Source organism: Vanellus vanellus (genome assembly GCF_965231255.1).
Source record: "Vanellus vanellus genome assembly, chromosome: 24".
Taxonomy (NCBI): Eukaryota; Metazoa; Chordata; class Aves; order Charadriiformes; family Charadriidae; genus Vanellus; species Vanellus vanellus.
In genome coordinates this window covers 5,664,830-5,686,055 of record NC_138929.1, presented here as the reverse complement: position 1 = coordinate 5,686,055, position 21,226 = coordinate 5,664,830, and the positions used below count along the sequence as shown (strand labels likewise).

Below are 21,226 nucleotides of genomic sequence, written 5' to 3'. Positions count from 1 at the left end.
CTGAAACCTTCAAGCTTCTCTTTCCTGAAAGCTCATTTCTGCGGATTAGCAGATGTCTTTGTTGGAACCCTGGGTACCTGCCAAGGATTACTGTAAACACTTGGCAAGGTGCAGCCTCTTGGCACCGGCGCTCGGTGTTGGAGGGGGGAGCGGCAGTTCACCTCCCGGAGTGGCAGTTTTGATGTTCGCGCTCACAAATAAGCTGTTAACTGGAAACACCCCGGGCAGGGGTAATGCAGCAAAACCTCTCATCCCCGAAACATCGGGTATATTTTGGTTTTCCCACCTTTCTCCCCAAGGAGGGGTAAAGGGGTTACGTGTTCATTTACTGGGAACAGAGAAGGCTGTTCCCTGTGGAGTCATAGAACCATAGAATCATAGAATTGTCTAGGTTGGAAGAGACCCTTGGGATCATTGAGTCCAACCATCTACCCTACTCTACAAAGTTCTCCCCTACACCATATCCCCCAACACCACATCTAAACGTCTCTTAAACACATCCAGGGATGGTGACTCGACCACCTCCCTGGGCAGTCTATTCCAATGCCCAACCACTCTTTCTGTGAAGAATTCTTTCCTAATGATCAGTCTAAATCTACCCCATTGGAGCTTGAAGCCATTCCCTCTTGTTCTGTCATTAATTACCTGTGAGAAGAGACCAGCACCAACCTCTCTACAGTGTCCTTTCAAATAGTTGTAGAGAGTGATGAGGTCTCCTCTCAGTCTTCTCCTCCTCAAACTAAACAGTCCCAGCTCCTTTGCGGTTGGACACAGTCCCGCCCGACGGCCAGTGCAAAGACCGCGTCTGCATGGTGCTGGGTGTCAAACCCAAAAAAAGCCCATGATAGAAAGTGAGGTATCACCTAGGGGCTAATCGAGGCCGTGGCCAGGAGCTACTGCCGTGGCACTGGGAAGAGCCCACACTATGTGGCATCAGGAGAGGGCGACGCGAGGAGACTGAATGGGTGCCTCTGTGCTGGCTTGGTGAGGATCTTGGGTGCTTACACCCCAGCGGGAGTAAGTGAGAGCACAGGAGGACTCCCTCACTTAGAGATGGAGCAGAGGTGTGTGATGGATTTGTCCACGTCGTCACTGGAGGACGCTGCGCTCTCAGGCGTGATGCCTGCAGGGGCATCCCTTCAGCTGCAACTCCTGAACACCAAGGGCCACCCTTACGTGCAGAAGGATTGACTCTGAAGGAGACATCTGGGTGATGCAGGACAGCCCTGAATTAATTCGCGTTTGAAGAAAAACGTTTTATAGAAAAGGTGTACAGCCCTATTTCAGCCTGTCAGGGACTGAGCCTGCCAATACCTTCATGAGCGGCTCCAACAATTAATTACCTTCCCTGTTAAAAATGCGTGCTGTGTTTCCAGTCTCAATACGCCTGCGTTGGCCAACAGCGCTGGCTTGCTTTTTTCTTTTCTCTGCCAGATGGAAGAACCCTCCAGTGTCAAACTTCTGTTTCCCCATGGGTACTGCCAGAGATCGAGTCTTTCCTGAGCCGTGGGTAGCACCATGGGTGTGGGATCCCAGTCCCGCTCCAGATCTCCCAGCCTGCCGACGTGAGCTCCCAGGCAGCCTGTGGTCCCTCATCCCACCTTCTACATCCCAATTTCTCCATCTTACATCACATTTAGACAGTACCCCCCCCCCCCAATCCTATACATAGGAACTGTGTGCGGTGCTGGGCCGCGCCATTTAAGAAGGATGTGAGGGTACTTGAATGCATCTGGAGGAGGGCAACAACGGTGCTGATGGGGCTGGAAGGAATGTCCTTTGAGGAGCATCTAAGGACTTTGGGCTTGTCTAGTCTGGAGAGAAAGAGGCTGTGGGGTGACCTCATGAGTCTGAAGCTTCCTGAGGAGGGGACATGGAGACGGAGGTGCTGAGCTCTTCTCCATGGAATTTAGGGGAATTTAGGGTTTAGGTTCAAAGTTGCATCAGGGGAGGTTCAGAGTGGGCATTAGGAAGCATTTCTTTACTGAGAGGGGTGTCAAACCCTGGAGAGGTGGTTGATGCCCCAAGCCTGGCAGTGTTTAAGAGGCATTTGGACAATGCTCTTAATAACATGCTTTAACTTTTGATCAGCCCTGAAGTGGTCAGGCAGTTGGACTAGATGGTCGTTGTAGGTCCTTTCCAACCGAAATATTCTATTCTATTCTATTCTATTCTATTCTATTCTATTCTATTCTATTCTATTCTATTCTATTCTATTCTATTCTATTCTATTCTACTCTACCCTACCCTACCCTACTCTATCTTCATTTCTGAGCTACCCAAACACATATATGACCCTCTGGAAGACTTTCTCCATTCTCATCCAGCTCTCTAAGTGATGGAGGTGGCACCGCCTTCATTTAAAGTCTCCGGCTGCCATGTAGCACAGATCCAGACGTGGTCCCGGGCATCCCCATCCCCAGGTGCCCTTATTCCCAGTCCTGTCCCAGGCTGCAGCCCCCCGGCTCAGGGCCGGGCTGAGGGTGCAGGGGCTGCTCGGGGATGCCGCTGGCATTGCACACCCCGTTTCCCGATTGAGTGGCTCCATCTAGTGCTGGTCCTCAGCCCGGTGGGAATGTGCGACCCTGGCTCCAGCTCGGTGTCAGGGTGGGATGGCCAAGCCGAGGACCTGGGTCAGGCCAGGACGTGTTCGGCAGCTCGGTTCCTGGGTGTCATCCCCTCAAAATGTCCAAGTTCAGCTGCCCGTGATTTATATCCCTGCAGGCATCATGGGGTGGCAGAGAGAGCTGGTGCCGAGGAAGGGGCTGTGTAAGCGTCTCCTGACTCTTTTAGGGAGGATGAAGGCTACCAACCACGCGACACGCTCTCCTGGCCTCCGTGAATGTGGGAGAATGTCAGGAGGAGACACCAGGGTGCTGGGGAGCGGTGGAGGGTGTCTGGGCCCTTTCTGGTGTCACTGCTGCGCGGTGGTTGGACTGGTACTGGGAGAAAGGAGATGGGAGGAAGAAACAAGTATGGGGATCAACTCCTACTGTGTGATTTATATTGGGAGCCAAGGACTTCCTCAGCACTTTGGGTGGTCTTGCTCTGACCGGAGCATGGTTGTAGGACAAGAGGAGGTCCCCGAGTAGAAGGCAGTCAACAGGGATGGGGACGCCGGGAAGCAGATGCCTGTGGCAGGACCAAGGGCAGTGCGGGGTCAGCTGCCCATCCTGCCTGTCCTGCCAGCACAGCCCTACAGTTCCCAACCCTGGAACCCCAAAGAGAAGTGGGGGTTGTGGTGGGGAGACCGTAGGAGTCACTGCCTGGGCGATGGTAAGACTCATTCACTCACCACTTGGACGTTTGCGGCTTTTTTTCAGAGCACAGCGACGCTGTACTCTCTTCTGGCCTCCTTCTACCTTAAACATTTAACTCCCGCTCTTCCCTGGAGCTTCCTGCAGAGAAAATCTCTTCATTAATGGTCTGGATGATGGGACACAGTGTTTACAGAGGACACAAAACTGGGCGAATGGCTGATACACCGGAGGGTGGTGCTGCCATCCAGAGGAACCCGGAGAAATGGGCTTACAGGAGCTCCATGCAGTTCAACATCTCTTTTCTCTTTTGTTTTCCCTCTGGCCCTCGGGTTCTTCTGGATCAAACCTGCCATCCTTGCATCCTTTCTGGACCAAATTTTATCTCCTTGCTTTGCCTTACGACAGCAAGCCCCGGCTGCCTCCCTCATGCCCGCAGAGACATCGAGGAGGTGGGCAGGTGGGGCTGGGGGAGGCAGAGCCCGGCTCCCTTTCGATGGGGCTCGCTGCGACTTGGGCTAACAACACGCCCTCCATCATTTCACCGCTTTAAATCCACAAAACTCTTCTCTGTCCGAGCCCATCACAGATTTGCTGACCACAAATTCCGGTAGCCAGAAGTAAAGTCAGACAAGTCCAGAGCTCCAAGGTCCGGGGAAAACTCTTTCACGCCGACATAGTTGGAAACCCCTCTCAGATGCACATCCAGGACCTGTCTTCGGCTGTTGTCTTTCCTTCGAATCTCTGCCAGGCTACACCCAGCCTCTAGTCCCTGATTTTGGGGTGTTTTTTTTTTTTTTTTTGTGGCTCTCCCACATAGCCATTGATAGCTTTCCCAGGAACTGGAGCGCCGAGGAACCGCAGGTTGTTGCGAGCAGAATCTGCCGCGCTTGGCCGTCTTTGACTCATGTCTGGGACGATTCTCCCACAGGCAGGAGAGCTCCGGGCTGGCGGCTGCTCTGCTCGCCGTAGTTGGGAGGAAGCTCGTTGACAGCTGCAACACATTTTTTAATGACTGATTTGGGAAAGTTCATGCCCTCAGGAGCCCTCTTGCTAAAATGGCACGATGTTCGATGACGAATGGGTGATTGTCCTGTCGAGTTATGCTGATGGCGTGCAGCTGAGGTCACTCCGCCAGGAGTGTTTTTTTTTTTAAGATAAAGGGATTTTAAAGATTTTGAGATAAAGGGAAATAAATACCTATGCAGATTTTTAACATTCTTTTGGCATTGGGAGCCCAGGTATCTATGAGGGATCTTCCTAGGTTTTTCACTGCATCTTAAACATCTGGAAAGCTGCCCCTGAAACTAGAATTCCCACCTGGAAGCTGTGTCCTGTTGCAGCTGGGTTAACTTCCAGAGAGAAAGCAATGCAGGGACATTGTAATTAACCTTCAAAGATAAGTAAATTAGGACCTGCCTTTTTTTTTTTTTTTTTTGATGCTGAGGATGAGCAGCCCCGAATCAAGGAACCATGGCATGGCCTGGGCACCTTCTGCCTTCACAAAGAGGAGGGCAGGGAAAGCGGCTGCTGCTGCGGGTGAAGGTGCTCTGTTTTATCGCTTGAGACATCTGCGGGAAGCAGGAGAGCTGATGGATAAAGGCGACCCAATCTATCACCTGTTTTCACGAAAGCAGCCAAGTTCAGGATCTCTTCGGTCACACCAGTAGGGACGAGAAGTTCTGATGGAGCCGGATATTTATGTGGTGCAACCCTTTTGTTTTCTGAAGGCTGGACAAAGGCGGTTGGTCCTTCCAAAACTCCTGCTTTGCTGCCTTTGCCTGCCGTACCGCTGGCTTCTCTCCTCGCCCCGCGCTTGCAATGCTCACGTGATGACGGGCGAGCTTGAGAACCCCCGGCAGATCCCACAGCAGGGTTTCCTCACCTCCAAGGACCGGAGACTTGCTCCTTCCTTACTACGACTGGTCCTGAGAAACTTCCTTTTTGGCTAGCAGCAAGGATTAGGGGAAATCTAGAAAATACGATCTATGAGGGAAGAATGAAAGAATTGAGTTGTTTGGTCCAGAGAAGCGAAGCCTGGGGGAAGACGAGGCAGCTGTGGACTAGCTGACCTCCAGCCTCCTTCGGCAGCTGCGTGTCCTGCACTGCCGTGATAACCATCCTCCAATAAATAAAAGGCTGCCACGAAGAGGAAGGGAATAAACTCTGCCCTGTGGCTGCCTGGAGAGGATGAGAAATCACGGGATGAAGCTGCGGTAAGAGCATTTGGGGACTGACTAGATGTAAATACAGCGCTGTGCCAGGACAGATTGCCTGATGTCCCGTCTCCATTAGTGGAAGTTTCAGGGGAATACAAAAAACAAAACAAAACAAAAAAAACAAAAAAAAGAAAAAAAAATCGGCAGATTGGACAAACATCCATCAGGAAGGGTTTAAGTTGCGCTTATCCTGCGCTGGAACAGGGGGATTAGACAATTCATCGAGGGACCCCTCCAGCTCCGCTTTCTCCGCTTCTCTACTTCTGTTTTCAACAGCCTCGCAGCTTCAGGCGGCGGCTTAGCTGCCGTCAGCTTTGAACCGGATCCTCCTCTCCAAGAGCGGATTTTTGGACGCTGTGTTCACTCCCATCACCGTGACACTCCAGCTGCCTCACTGCAGGGGAAGCGGAGCTGCGCCGTGCTGCGTCGGCCCCTGGTGGGATGGGTGAAGGATGGAGAACTGCCCTGGGAACGTCATGGATGGACCACGGAGCCGGCTGAGCTTTGTCCAAGATCTCCAGACTCCAAAAAGCTTTTCCTTTTTTTTTTTTTTTTTTTTTTTTTAAGAGTTTTCAGGAAAACCATTTGGGTGTCATACAACGGGGTAACGGGATAACTAACCCCCCCCCAACACACTGGGCCGCCAAGTCAGAGTACCAGAGCCGGGGGTGTCAACGGTCAGCCCGGGGTTCCATCAGTTCTGCGCCTGTAAGCGCTGGTTCAGGCTCAGCACCACGTCTCCAGGCAAGGAGGTTTTTCCCCAGGCTCCTGCAAAATCTGCTGCAGTCATAACGGGTGAACATCTCAAGATGTTTCCTTTCTGTTCAGACGAGTCTGGTGGTTTTGGCTGGATTCCCACCTCTCGTCAGCTCGGGGAATCACAAGCACATGTGTAGATACCGAGTGGCTCAGAGCAAAGCCTTTGCCACAGGGCGAGTTCCTTCCTCTCCGGGAGGGAGAAAATAAAAATGTTGGATGCTGCTGAGAGCCGAGGCAGTCCCGTAACCCATCACGCTGCCTCCGGCTCCTCCACCCTCTCCTCCCAGGAAGAAAAACATCCTCAGAGGATTCTTAGGAACAGGTTTGGGAAAGATTTCCCCTTTTTAGAAGCAAAGGCGTTATGGACTCTGCTTTATCTGCTTTCTTTTACAGGACGTCTTGCTCTACCGCACTCTCTTCTGAAAGGGGATGTTGATAAACACCCGTATGAATAATGTTCTCCCGGTATAAATCCCTATGTATTTGTGCAACAGTCACGTTAGAGACTTGGGAAGTCTCATTTCTGTCCTCATAATGTTTCCTGGAAAACTCCATAAAAGAAAACACAATATCCACTTGATATAATTACAAAAAGCCTGGGAACTCAATATTTAGTCTTGTTTACAGTTTAACGTCCTCCTCGTTGGATAGAGACTGTAACATTGTTGTGTAAGTGGTAGACTGGAAATTTTGATGTGATGTGTAATTTTCTTTCCTACTTCCCTTTTTGAATAAACAGAGAAGGGGGAACGGCCTATGTTACCCACTCGCAAATGGTTAACGCTGGGGAGGCCCGTGGTAGCCATTTACCAGCAGGGGAATTGTAGAAAGGAAGAAGGTGACCTGATTAATGAAACCAAAGAAGAAATATCAGAGGGAACTGAGAAAGAAGAAATGAAGTATCAATACAATTTATCAAAAGCAAAACTCATGCTTTTAAAGGGAGATGATTAGTTAAGGCATCACAGAACATCCGTCAGAGAAATCTCTGTATTTGAGGAATCTGTTTTGTCCTCAATTCCATCCTTCCATCTCAGGGAGAAGCCAGACCTCCGGGAAGTCTCCAGTGTGCTCCTGAGATGTGATTTTGACGTGTTCAGACCCACCTGGGTGGACTGCGCTCAGGTAGGTGGTGGCACGCGGCTGCCGTCCCGTGCCCTACGCGCGCAGGTCCCTGCGCTGGGCAGAGCTCAGCCCCGCTGGTACCTGAGGATTTGGGCAGGGCAGGGATGCCGCAGCCCCCACAACCCCTCATCTGGGCACCGCGGTGACGGGGGATGCGGGTACCCCGCTGCCATCTCTTTTGCTTGGGCAGAGTGGCAGCGAGCCACATCCCTTCGGATGTCCCCAGCAACCTGCCGGCCGCGGCACGGCTCTTTGCCGGTGCCCAGAGCCAGCACATGGCTGACACGCAGTTCCCGGAGACCAGAGTAACCACAGCCCCGGTCCTGCCCCGCTTTGTTTCTGCGATTAGCTTAAACGCAATCCAATATCTACAGGCAAACCATCAGGCGGATTTGGCTCGTGGTTTCCTGCCCCGGCGCAGGGACGTGCTCCGAAGCCCATTTTCAGCTCGTCGCCTCGCAGCACGCCGGCGAGGGGAAGCGTGCTTGTCCCTCCTGACGTGTGGAATGAGAAGCAGCAACTTTTAATGGCTTTTCCCCATCCTTTCACACTGTGCTGCGCTGGAGGGCAAAGTGGCCCCACCGCTCGTTTTTCAAAAGCTGTTTGCTGCCTAATTTAGGATCATCTACTTAAAAGCCTCCAGCCGGAGCTGTAAAACCCACAGCTGCGTTTTGCAGATGAGAGACTTGGGTTGGTTTCAGATCTTGTTTTTGGAAAGGCCGCCACGGTCCTGAGCAAAAGCAACACAAATGGTACGAGTCCGTCCTTTAGAGTAGGGAACCACGAGAGCTGTGGTCCTCCTTCAGAGCTCCTGAAGGACAGAACTCATCCTCTGTTAATTTTGGATCTACAGACTGAAAAGAAGCACCTCTTTTATCATAGAACCATAGAATCATAGAATTGTCTAGGTTGGAAGAGACCCTTGGGATCATCGAGTCCAACCATCTACCCTACTCTACAAAGTTCTCCCCTACACCATATCCCCCAACACCACATCTAAACGTCTCTTAAACACATCCAGGGATGGGGACTCGACCACCTCCCTGGGCAGTCTATTCCAATGCCCGACCACTCTTTCTGTGAAAAATTCTTTCCTAATGTTCAGTCTAATGTTTAACCCTTGTTAAATGTTCAGTCTTATGTTTAACCCTTCCATTTCCTCAGCCGGTCCGGGTTTCTATCACCAACATAGCTAAAAAAAAAAAAAAAAAAAAAAAATAGAAGACACTACCAAAAAAAATACCATCAGAAAAACCCTTTCAGGCCCAGTTACTTGGAGGTTCATCCTCCTGCTTCTACCAAAGCTGCTTCTTGAGATGACAGAGAGGATTTTTAAAAGGTGTCCACACGGTGTGTGCAGCCTCAAGGGGCACTTCCCCTCTAGGAGTAAGTCATTGCTTTCAGTTTTTGAATCAAGGCTTTACCTCCAGATGTTTCCCCATTAATAGGTTGGAGGGGGAGGTTGACATTGGGAATAGAGAGTGCAATTGCAGAAGAAACCACAAATATGGACTTTCATATGTAGTTGTCGGGGTCCGACACAGGGGGACCAATGCCCATACATAGAATCTTAGAATGGTTTTGGTTGGAAGGGACCTTTAAAGGCCATCCAGTCCCACCCCCCTGCCCTGGGCAGGGACACCGCCCCCCAGCCCAGGTTGCTCCAAGCCCCGTCCAACCTGGCCTTGAACCCCTCCAGGGATGGGGCAGCCACAGCTTCTCGGGGCACCCTGCGCCAGGGGCTCACCACCCGCACAGGAAACAATTTCTTCCTCATATCTCATCTCAGTCTCCCCTCTTCTAGTTTGAAGCCATTCCACCCCATCCTGTCACTCCATGCTCATGTAAAAAGTCCCTCCCCAGCTCTCCTGGAGCCCCTTTAGGCACTGGAAGGGGCTCTGAGGTCTCCCCAGATCCTTCTCTTCTCCAGGCTGAACCCCCCCAACTCTCCCAGCCCGTCCTCCCAGCAGAGGGGCTCCAGCCCAAGTAATTGCTGCTGCCACGGGGTCAGTGGAGAACGTTTCCCTATTGCCCCAAACCAGACTCCGTAGAAGATTTTTTTGGGAAGTCACTTGATTCACCTCATGCCTCAGGTCCCTGTTAGTAACACAGGCACTCTCAATTCCAGCAGCAGGGGGAGAGGACAAAATAAAGAGGGGCAGAAAAAAAAGGACAAGATAAATGGACTGATGCATGGATCCTGGAGAGCTGAGGATCCACGGAGTCAGCGGTGGGGCTGAGCGAGATGGAGGACTGGATGCAGAGCCGCACTGCCGACACCATACTGGTGCAGAGCTCCTCGTGCTGCTCTGGCTCTTCCCAGGGTGAAGCTGCCTCAATATCAGCATCTCGTAGCTGTATCTGCACCAGGGGACAACTTACTGGCACTGGTGTGAGTGACCTCGCTGGAGATGGGCCCGAGTTTCTACAGAGGCCAAAAAGAAAGGAGCTGAGCACCTATGGGCCTGGGTGATGAATCGTTAGCTCTAGCTGCTTAAGACGCTAGTAATTTTATCCGCTGTATATATAATTTTATTATATCATGCTGGAGCACAGCTCCACACGGGAGAGCCATTGCTCAAAAGGCGATTTGGAAGGGCGTTTGCTCCAAGCGCATTAGCACAGGGATTCGCACGGGGATTTGAGCACCACTGTGGCGGACACTGACCTCGGTGCCAGAGACGCTCCTGAAAAATCCCCCCCAAAAAAAATTCAAAGGGCGATTGAAGTGGTGTTGCGACCATTTCCAGTTGATGCATATCTCCACCTCTTGCCCGAAGCCCCCCCAGTGGTACAGCAGCTGAGCTGCTTTGGCCTCGGCTCTAGAGAGTCAAAACGTGACCCCGGGTGAGCTATAGGCTTTCAGGTAGGAAAAGGCAACGCTGATAACATCCCATCTCCTGACCTGCCCTGGCCAGGAACCTCCCCTGGTGGTTCCTACCAGCAGCTCCTCTGTTTCTCTTAAGGGAACTGGTGGTGGTTCCAGGCTCGGTTTTACTTCTAGGGTAGGAGCGATCATCCGCACAATTCCTGGAGGGGTTAAAGGAGTTAAACAGCAGTGCTGGAGAAGAGTGGCCCCACATGTCACCATCACACTGACCATGGCCTGTGAGACACCAGAAACTCCTCAGGGCTTCAAATACATAAAAAAAAAAAACGCAGAGGAGAAGAAAGAGAACAAGTGGGTTGGGCTGTCCACAGGGACAAAAAGCCATAAGTGAATTTCAACTCCAATTTTCCTTGCTTAACCCAAGGGAAACACCCCGACAGGGGATGGTGAAGCTCTGAACCAGATGGTACCACCCTCATCTTCCTTCTCCTCCTCTGCTGAGCTTTTTGGGGCAGGAATGCTGCAGGTAAAGTCAGGGTTCCCTGGGGCTGTGGGACAGCCTGGGTGTTTTCTCAAGGTCAGCTGCAGCTCCCACAGGAGTTAGGACTTTCCAATAGGAGTTGACCCCAGACCCATGAATTTGAGCCAGCCCTATTCCACCAAAAGGATCGGGGCTGCTAGAACCAGGGTTGGGGCAAGGGGAAGCCCATGGGGGTGACAATGAGGCAGTGCCTCGCATGCAGTAGAGACGGCAGTTGGGGCATCAAAAGTCAACCTTCTCCTGGGCAGCATCTCCTGCACCCTCAGTCCTTGGGCAGGACTTGCACCTTGAAGGTAATCGTTATCCTAATATTTACGAGAAAATGGTCAACGGTCATTGGTAGGTGACAGTCCATCGTGCTACACAGGTCTGGATACACACAGGAGAGTGGAGAGAGCAAGTAGGAGCAGCTTAGAGACGCAGCCAGAGCTACCATCAACCCTAACCATGAGCTGATTCACACCAGTGACACTCACTACCTTGTCTGCCACCACACGGTCCAGCAAGTCTCCCCAAACACCAATGGTGGTCCACCAGCCATGGCTCAGAGGCAGACGGACCTTCACCTCCTGCAGCAAACCCAACTGAAGACATTTCACAACCTTCAGCTCACGCCAGCATCACGAGGTGATGAGGTCCAGGTCACTCTGGAAGGATCCATCCCTTTTCCAGCCTCCTGCCCACGTTCCTGGGAGAAGCAGCTCACCTTCTGGAAAAGCTGTTGCAGGGAGGTTGTTCCAGTAATGCCAGGAGGTGGTGGCACTTCACTGGAACTGAAGCCCTACATGGGAAGGCGGGTGGCCGGGCACTGCCAGACACCCCAACCATCCCCGTGGCTGGATTTGAAGCTGTGAGCATGAGTCTGGAGAACCTGGAGACATCCTTGTGCATGGGGGGACCGGCGTGTGAAAGCACTCTGTGGAGAGCCTGGAAACAAGTCACTGAGTGCCACCACCTATCACAGCATCACCAGAGGATGATGCTGCTGCTCTCCAAGCCTGATGTTTCCCCAGGACTTGGAACAACAGCCACCCCTTTTCTTGGGGATACCAAAGAGGTGTCCTGCTGCCCAGGCAGCCTGGGCTGGTAGAGCAAAGAGGCTTCTCAGGCAGGACAGTGCCCTTTGGGCCTCCAAGGACCGCTCGCCAGCCAGTAGGACTGCTCCGCAAATATTTACCGAGGCAGATGCGTGCGAGCACTCTCCCTCCCGCACACCTTCTCGGGGTAACCAACCCCACGGTGGTCCAACCCCAGGTGCTGCTCTCACTGCTGGCAGCTGCCAGCCCAGGTAGGAGGCTCCATTAAACAATGCTAATAAATACTTTATTTACCAAAACCACATTAAAATGCTTCTAAGACTGTCCCATCTTGCTGTGACCATCCAGGAGGAGCTCACAGCTTGAGGATGCCAGAGAAGTCTTGGAGAGCTCACGCAGCAGCACCAGCTTCATGGCCAGGAGGACCTCACGGTGGCTGAGATGGCTTCTTCTGCTGCAGCGGGACAGCCGAGTGGCCTCCAGCGCCACGTCCCTGAGCAGCTGGGGGCTGCCCAGCCAGGCCAGGGTGGCAGCCGCCAGGCAGGAGGCTCCAGCAGACCACGTCTACAGGGAGAACAGCCATCAGCACAGCCATCTGTAGGGCAGCACGGCTCGGGGAGCGACCTGCAGGCACGGGTCGGGCAGAGCTCCCCCAGCCCCATCCACCACACAGCATCCCAGACTGGTCAGGGCGGGAAGGGCCTTCTGGAGCTCCCCCAGTGCCACCCCCCGCCAGAGCAGGGGCACCTCCAGCAGTGGCACAGGACACCTCCAGGCGGGTTTGGAATGGCTCCAGAGGGGGAGACTCCCCCCCTCTCTGGGCAGCTGTGCCAGTGCTCTGCCGCCCCCACAGGAGAGAAGTCCCTCCGCAGGTGCAGATGGAACTTCCTGTGCTCCAGTTTGTGCCCGTTCCCTCTTGTCCCATCACTGGGCACCACTGAACAAAGACTGTTCCCACCCCCCGGCACCCGCCCTTTGGGGACTGATAAGCGTTGATAAGATCCCCCCTCAGTCTTCCCTTCTCAGACTGCAAAGCCCCACGTCCCTCAGCCTGTCCTCACCAGAGAGATGCTCCACTCCCCTCATCATCTCCGTAGCCCTTTGCTGGACCCTCTCCAGCAGTTCCCTGTCCCTCTTGACCTGGGGAGCCCCGAACTGGACACAGATGTGGCCTCCCCAGGGCAGAGCAGAGGGGGAGAATGACCTCCCTCGCCCTGCTGGCCACGCTCTGCTTGATGCCCCCCAGGATGCCATTGGCCTTCTTGGCCACCAGGGCACATTGCTGCCTCATGGGCATCCTGTTGTGCACCAGCACTTCCCGGTCCCTTTCCACAGAGCTGCTCTCCAGCAGGTCAGCCCCCAGCCTGTACTGGTGCATGGGTTACTCCTCCCCAGACGCAGTACCCTACACTCGTCCGTGTTGAGCTTCACGAGGTTCCTCTCCACACAACTCTCCAGCCTGTCCAGATCACACCATATGGCAGCACATTGGTGAATGTATTGAAAAGGACTGGACCCAGTACTAACCCCTGAGGGACACCACTCATCACAGACTTCAATTTAAGTCAAAAACCTCCAGATTCAGCTAACGCATGGGCTTGGCGACACAGATGACCAAGCTGAGCTTGCAAAGCAGGTGGTGGACCCAAAGTGGGGATGACCCAAACCCACTCGGCACATACCTGGTTTAGGAGTTTGTGGATGTAGGTGGAATAAGCCACCTTCTTCTTCTGCCTGCGGGGCCGGAGGCAGAGGAGGGTCCGTGAGGTGCACCCGGTCACTGCCCTCTTCCTCGGGGGGACGGTGAGGTCAGTGTCCATCGCCGCTGGTGTGACACACGCTTGTTGTCTCTGCTGAGGGCGAGCGGAGCATGAGCCCCGGCAGCGGGGTACCGGGCACCTCCACCCCACCCCAGCTCTACCCAAGGAATTAATTAGCATCACACAAATTAACCGCTTGCAATAACGCAAAACCCATCCAGCATCTTGCAGAAAACAGGAGGAGAAAACATTCCCCCCACAGAGCCAAATACAGCAGAAAAGCCAAATACAATTTTTTAGGGTATTTTGGGGCATTTTTCACCCCCTCCCAACTCACCTCCAAGAGCTGCCCCAGGAGCAGGCAGGGAGGCAGGCAGGAGCGTAGGCAGGGACCGCTGCCTATAACCAGGGGGGGCTCATTGCTTTCACCTGGGGGCCGCAGCCCACCGGGACCCACCGGGCTGCGGGGACGGAGACAAGGGACAAGGGACAAGGGACAAGGACAAGGATGGCCACGCCACATCGCACCTGCCCCTCTTCCCCGGCTCCTACACCCAAACCAGCAATTTTTTGCCCCAAAATACTCTTTTGGATGAGGCTGTGCCTGCTCCCAGGTTCCCCCCTGCCTTCTTACCCTAATTAGTTTCATTAATCTAATTAACCCAAAGTAGCAGGTTCTGGGATGGTACCAGACCTCGGGGTGATTCTGCATTTATTTGGGGGGGGTTCTGGGGGGTTTCTGTAAGTGCCAGAGTGAGCAGGGGCTGGGAGGGCACCCAGGGGTGCTGGGGGCAGGATCTGACCATGGCCACTGGGACCCTGGGGTGGAGGAGGTCCCCAGGGGCAGGATCTGGCCCTGCATGGTGGGGTCCTGGAGGGGGGGGTTCCCCTGGGTGCAGGATCTGTGCGTGCCCACTGGGACCCTGGGACGGAGAAGGTCCATCCCCAGGTGCAGGATCTGGCCCCACAGTTTGGAGTCTTAGGGTGGGTGTCTCCTGGGTGCAGGATCTGGCCCTGCATGGTGGGGTCCTGGGATGGAGGAGGTCCCCAGTACAGGACCTGGCCATGCCCACTGGGATCCTGGGCTGGGGTCTCTCCTGGATGCAGGATCTGGCCCTGCCTCGTAGGGTCCTGGGATAGGTGGGTGTCCCTTGGGTGCAGGATCTGCCCCCACACTTTGGGGTCTTGGGGTGGGTGTCTCCTGGGTGCAGGATCTGGCCCTGCATGGTGAGGTCCTGGGACGGAGGATGTCCCGGGACGGAGGAGGTCCCCAGTACAGGACCTGGCCATGCCCACTGGGATCCTGGGCTGGGGTCTCTCCTGGATGCAGGATCTGGTCCTGCCCAGTAGGGTCCTGGGATGGGTGGGTGTCCCTTGGGTGCAGGATCTGGCCCTGCATGGTGGGACCATGGGGTGGAGGAGGTCCCCAGGCACAGGATCTGGCCCTATCCGATGGTGTCCTGGGGTGGGTGGGTGTCCCCTGGGTGCAGGATCTGGCCCTGCCTGGTGGCACCCTGCGATGGGGGGGTCTTCCAGGCACAGGACTATGTTCTGCAGCGCACGGCGTTGGGGTACAGCAAAAGGGGGCCAACGGGTACAGGATGTGGCCCCACCCTGAGGGGGATGAGTGGGGGGGTGTCCCTGGGGTGCAGCCCCCCACCCTGCGGGGGGTTTGTGTGGTGGTGCACCATCGGGCCCTGCAGGACACTGGGGGGTGTGTGGGGTGTCCTGGGGTGCAGGATGTGGCTCTGTGGCACCCCGAGGGGGGGGGTGGCGGCTCACCCCAGCGCAGGATCCCCCCTGTGCTGGTGGGGGGGTCACCCGATTGAAGGACACCCCCCCCCCATCTCAGCACCCCCAGGTGCAGGATGTGGCCATGCTCCCCTCGTCCTGGGGGACGTGGGGGGGCCTCTGGGAGCAGGATGTGCCCCCTCCGTACTACTGGGGTTCCCCCAGAGTGCAGGATGCGCCCCCCCCCAGTGCCATAGGGGTTTCCCGGGTACAGGATGTGGCCCCCCTGTACCCAAGAGGGGGTGTCCCCGGGTGCAGGATACGGCCCCCCCGTTCTATAGGGGTTCCCCCGGGTGCAGGAGGAGCCCCCACGTAGTGGGGTGTGTGTCCCAGACGCAGGATGTGGCCCCCCCGTACTACTGGGGGTTCCCCCGGGTGTAGGACACGCCCCCCCCCCCCCCTCCCGTACTAGTGGGGTTCCTCTGCCTGCAGGATGCCTTCCCCCATCCTGATGGGGGGGTCCCCAGGGTGCAGGATGCGTCCCCCGTCCCCCCCCCCCCCCAGTGCTATAGGGGTTCCCCGTGTCCAGAACGCGCCGCCCCCCCCGCGGTGGGGTTCCCGCAGTACGCGCCTCTCCCCGGCAGGGGGCGCTGTCGCTCCCGCCCTCCCGCGCGCGGGCGGGCGAGGGGCGGGGCCAGAGGCGGAGGGGCGGGGTCAGAGGCGGAGGGGCGGGGCCGAGGGAGGGGGGTGTGCAGCGTGTTCTCCGCCGCCCGGCAGGGGGCGCTGCCGCCCGGTGCCCGCCTCGCGCCCGCCGGCCCCGCCTCACCGCAGGTGAGGCGGGGCCCGGCGGGCGCGAGGCGGGCACCCCCCCCTCCCCGCGCCCCGGGGAGCGGCGGGGCAGCGCGAGCCCAACCGTCGCCGCCGCCGCCGCCATGGCGGAGCAGGAGAGCCTGGAGTTCGGCAAAGCCGACTTCGTGCTGATGGACGCCGTCACCATGCCCGAGTTCATGGCAAACCTCCGGCTGCGGTGAGCGCTGAGGGGGCGGGCGGGCGGGTGAGGGGGGGGAAACGGGCCGGTGTGAGGAGGCGGTGGGAAACACACACAGCCATCGCCTGAGGGGGTGTGAGGCTCCGTCGTCCTCCCGCTTGAGTTTGGGGGGCCGTGGGGAGGGGGCTGTGCTGTGCCGGTTTAGTGAGCTGAAGCGGCCCCGGCGCTGAGGAGGGGGGGGGGCAGCCCCCTCAGCCCACCTCACCTCAGCCCCGACCCTCGCTGTGAGGGGGGCCGGACACCACGGCAAACCCAGGACGACAAAAGACGGCTTTTCTCTAAAATTGGCACGTTTCGGATAGCCAAAGTGAGCGTGAGGGTGTGGGAAGGGAGTACCAAGCTCTGTCTTTGGGTCCCGGGGAGGCTTTCTGAGGGTTTTTCCCTTTGGAAAACCTCCCTCATCTGCTTCAGCCTCCCAGATAACAGGTATCTTGCCTATGCCGACACATGTGCAAAGTTGAGAGGGGGAAGAAAAAAAAAGAGCAATAAAAGTCACCAAGTCCAAGGTTGCTCCAGCCCGGTAGGAGCATTTACAGCCGTTCACCGGTACAAGCTTGCTGCGTTAATGTTTTGTGATCTTTATGGTTTTATTTCCCTTCTAGAGGCGATGGGCTTCGGGAAGATCTGCGTTTTCATCCCTGCTTCCTCTGTGAAGTACAACTAAATCCTGGGCAGCACTGATAGAGAGGATAGCCGGTGGGGACCCTAAGTCTGTGGCTGTCTTTCACTTTCCGTTATAAAAGATTCATGTGAGCTCTTCCCGATAAACTCTTATGCCCCTGCTTGTGCAAGGATTTGATAATTACCAAAGGGATAAAAATGCGACTTATTGGCTGTGTCCCACCCCACAGTTTTTCTCAGGCTTTACGGGCCATTCCTCCCCTGCACTTGTATTCTGGAGATGGTTCAATCGATAACTTGTCAGGCCCATGCAGTTGTTGGATGCGCCTGAAAGCGGCTCTGGGAATAGCCATGGGAAGAGAGGTGGGCTAAACTTCCTCAGCTGGCATAAAACTACTGAGGAAGAAGAAATTTATGCCCTTTCAGGCAATTGTGAGGTCTCCTCTGGATGAAATCTGTAGATGTTGAGGTCTGGCTGTGTCAGCCTCTGAGTGCTCGGGAATCCTTGTGCTATGGTGTACCCAGTGCTGCGAGGTTGGGGCTCAGATCCTGACAGTGCGAGATATAATAATAACAATTGGTGTATCTGATACTATTTTTTCTTTTCTATTTTGGATTTCTATTTGGGTCGGGAGGACATTTGTGTATAAATACTAAGAAAAACAAAATGCGAACAGTTGAGCTTTGAACATGAGGAAATGTCAGATTTAAATAAACTTTGTGGTGCCTCTCAAAGCTTAAATTTGCTTCTCGTGTGCACACCATGACACTCTGTATTACACAGGATTTACAAAGAAAGTCATTGTAATTAGCAGGAAACTTGCATGTAACAGTTTGTTCTTGGGGTTTTTATTCTTGGGTTCTGGAAATCCAAATGAAGTATTGGAAACGGATTGTTAGATAAAAATCAGTGTAGCACATTGGTTGCATTTAGGAATCAAATTAATTAATTGAGGGGTGCCTGCATTGGTAGACTTTGCTAATTTTGTACAAAAGAGGATGAGTAGAAGCAGCTTGCAATTCTGAATCCTTACCATTGATATGTAGTTTGAGTATTATTTTTTTTTCTGTCTTGTCACATGCTGATCCTGCCTAAGGATGTTGTCTGGACACCACTGCTGTATCTAATACATCAACAGGTGTCCCTTTCACTCCGGTACCTTGGTCACTGGTACTCAAAACCAGGCTTTTCCTTGTGACACCGATGCAAACTCTGGTTTCTTCTGCATGAGAACATGCGTGTTACTTTGGTCGTAATCTGCAGTTTGCAGGCAAAGTTCTGCCTGCACTTCAAGGTTGCCTTGTGTCTGTGCTGTGGGCAGAATAATCTTTTGTTAAAAATATTAATACTGCTAATTTTTCTAACTTTGGTGCTGTCAGCCCCTGACTTCAGGTTTGTCTGCACTGGGACATTTGGGAAAGCTAATCTGAATGTACCAAAAGTGTGGCTTTTCGGTAAAATTGCTAAACTCTGCTCAGCCCTGATTGACGCTGCCGGTAGAGCTGTGGCCCTGGCCTGCTGACCCAGCTTTGCTGCTGGTGTTACTACAAGTCTCAAGCAACATTTGCTTCTCTTATTTTTACTGTTTTGGAGACGGTAATTAACTCCTGCAGCTGATACATTTTAAATGGTGTCAGACCCAAATTACACCTGAGCTTCTGACCTGTTCAAGGGTTGATTATGTCACGTTGTGTTTTGTCACGTTGAGTAGGTGGCACGAGTCGCATTTATGGAGAATGGAGAAATTGTTGCTTCTCTGTCATTAAGTTCAAGTGACGGGTTTGTTCGGTTTACAGTTGGATGGGCTCCACCCTATTCCATAAATCCAGCTTTCTGCCAGAGCTATTTTTGTTCGGGGTCACTGGCTGACCCCAAGACGGGTTGTGCTGGATTTAGTTCCCAAGTGAGCCCAGATGTGGGAGGATTTGAAATCATACCAGTTTCAGTGCATGCAAGGATATTTCCCCAAGGATGTCTCTAGTGGGAAAAAGAGAAATGGTGAAGTTGCACTTTTCATTACTTTAATATTTGAATTTAGTGGTGTTGACGTGGGCTGGATTAGCGTGGCTGACGTGTTTGTGGAGGTGGGTACCTGCCTGGATAGGTGGATGGACGCAATGTGAATTTACTACCTTGTTTCCCAAGCCCTGTGCTTCATGCCCTGGTGTTGTAGGTTCATGTAGTGATTCAGCAAGGATACCGTAGCGTTAATATTTTTTCATGGCTATGTCTTATAACTACTTAATAAGCTGGCCATTTCATGTAGACACTCAAGGAGTCACTGTGTGTTACACATTATTGTAAATAAAAGTCATCCCGTCCTTGAATTCCTTAGTTCTGAGTGGGCTTCGTACCAGCATCTGGTTGTGATTCTTAGTCATCAGAATAATTAAAAAAAAAAAAAAAGCAGGACTATTGAAACAGTGTGGACTCAGTAGCTAGCTTCATTTCTTTATAGAAAACCTCCAGAGTTCTAACAGATAGTTGCTCCTTAAGTGGCTGAAATTATGAGTTATTATAAACAGCTGTATTTGAGTAGTTTGCACTTGAGCAGATAGTCTGGTGTTCCCGTTAATCAGTTCCCTGTTAACCTTTATGGGCAGGTTGATTACTGCAGTAGTGGCTGGCATTTCAATTCCTATCAGAGGATGTAAGATTAATTGAAAGACTCCTTAAAACAGGGAATCTTTTTAATGCCAAACAGCTCTCGGGTCCTCGCACTGGCAATCAAGGGCTAGTATTTAGCTGTGCTCTGAGTGTTACCCGCATGTAACCTAAGGGAGAACATCCTGCTCTGGGCTTGTTAAAACACTTTCATTTCAGTGGGTGGTTTTGACCTAACGTGACTGTGACTATTCCACAGCAGGTGGAGTGAGACGGTCCTTGTGGAAAGGGAGCAGCGGTCTCGCAGGAGTTCCTGACATTTTGCAGAAACTGTGGTGTACATGAAACTTGTGGTGTGAACTTTTGAGTAAGAGAAACACAAAACCGTGCATCACTCCATTTTTCATCACGCCGTAATGAAAAATTCAAATGATAAATGTTATCATTTTTAATTTACTTCCTTGTAAGGAAGAGGGCGAGAAGGTTATTTTTCACATGTATGAAGTATTCAGTTTTACATGTGATTTCTTGTATTATCCTGCAAAGACCACTCATTGTACTAGCCTAGCATTTATCTTGATAAACAAATCAAAACTTGGAGCTTTAAAAATGGTATTTACAGCATGCAAAGCAGTAGCTTCAGTTCTTGAATTATCTGTTTTGCAGTGTTAGTGATAACTTCAGGAATAACTTCAGACTAGCTTCTCCTCACAAGGTCTCAAATGCTTTGCAGGAGAGTAAGACGTGGTCCCCGCTGTGCCGGGCCGTGAGATGATGGGGGGGCCCAACTGTAGATAAACCCAATGCCTCTTAATCAACTCTAAGTGGAAAGCAGACAATTATATGTCGCAGCTCAGGGTAGCATTCAGGGTAGTCCGTATAAGCTGTGTGCTCAAGGTCTTTCTGTTGTCACATCTAATTCGTGAGCAGGTGCTACTTGACTCATCTTTTCCTGATTTCTAGCGAGTTGCTCATTTTTCATAAGCATTGTGCTAATCCCCTCCTGGGAACGTAATAGATCTTTGTCACGGTTATTAAAGAATTCAAGGATGCATGAAAGGAAGACTATGAAAGCACACAGTAAGGTATAATGATCATGAAATGAATTTGGGGTTGTTTTTCTCTCCTTTTAACTATTTCCAGCAGGAAGCCCGATGTGGAAGGCTGTACTTGCTGCTCAGACAGCTCCTGGTCATCCCAGCCTGCCTGAACCTGAGGATGTGGTGTGAAGAGCTAGAGTTTAATAGTCCTTGCAGGTGTCTCCCTGCACACATTGTGATTTCTGACCTCTTAAAGCAACACTTAATAAAAACACAGTTCTGCATTTAGTTAAAATATGCAAAAGTGTTTTTTATACTGTTTCTCAACTATATCTTACAGTGCAAACTCCAGCATTTTCAAATCTATCCTAAATTGAGGCAACAGTGCTAAACTTGTATTTATTGCAGATACTTTTGAAAGACATAATATTTGTAATGCTTAATAATATTTTTGGTATCAAGAATCTGTAAAGTAAATCTGGTTCTTTGAGAATTTTCTGTAAGTGTTTGCTGCTGAGGTGAGTGTTTGCAGTGCAGGCAAGGGTGAGACATAGGCTGTAGGTTGTGGCAAACTGAAATGGGGAATTGGGCTTCAGATGCTGCAGAGGGATATCTTGAAGGGATTTTCTTGAGACAGTTATGTGTAGGCTATA

General features: G+C 52.7%; 1 protein-coding gene across 1 annotated transcript in view; it reads left to right on the top strand.

The window, feature by feature from the left end:
• The first annotated feature begins 16,161 nt into the window (after positions 1-16,161).
• Positions 16,162-21,226, top strand: part of MYO1D (myosin ID) — a 188,319-nt gene continuing 183,254 nt past the window's right edge. Inside the window, exon 1 of the mRNA XM_082495123.1 lies at positions 16,162-16,286. Coding sequence (XP_082351249.1) covers positions 16,192-16,286 — 95 coding nt within the window. The 5' untranslated portion in view covers positions 16,162-16,191. The remainder of the gene's footprint in view (positions 16,287-21,226) is intronic.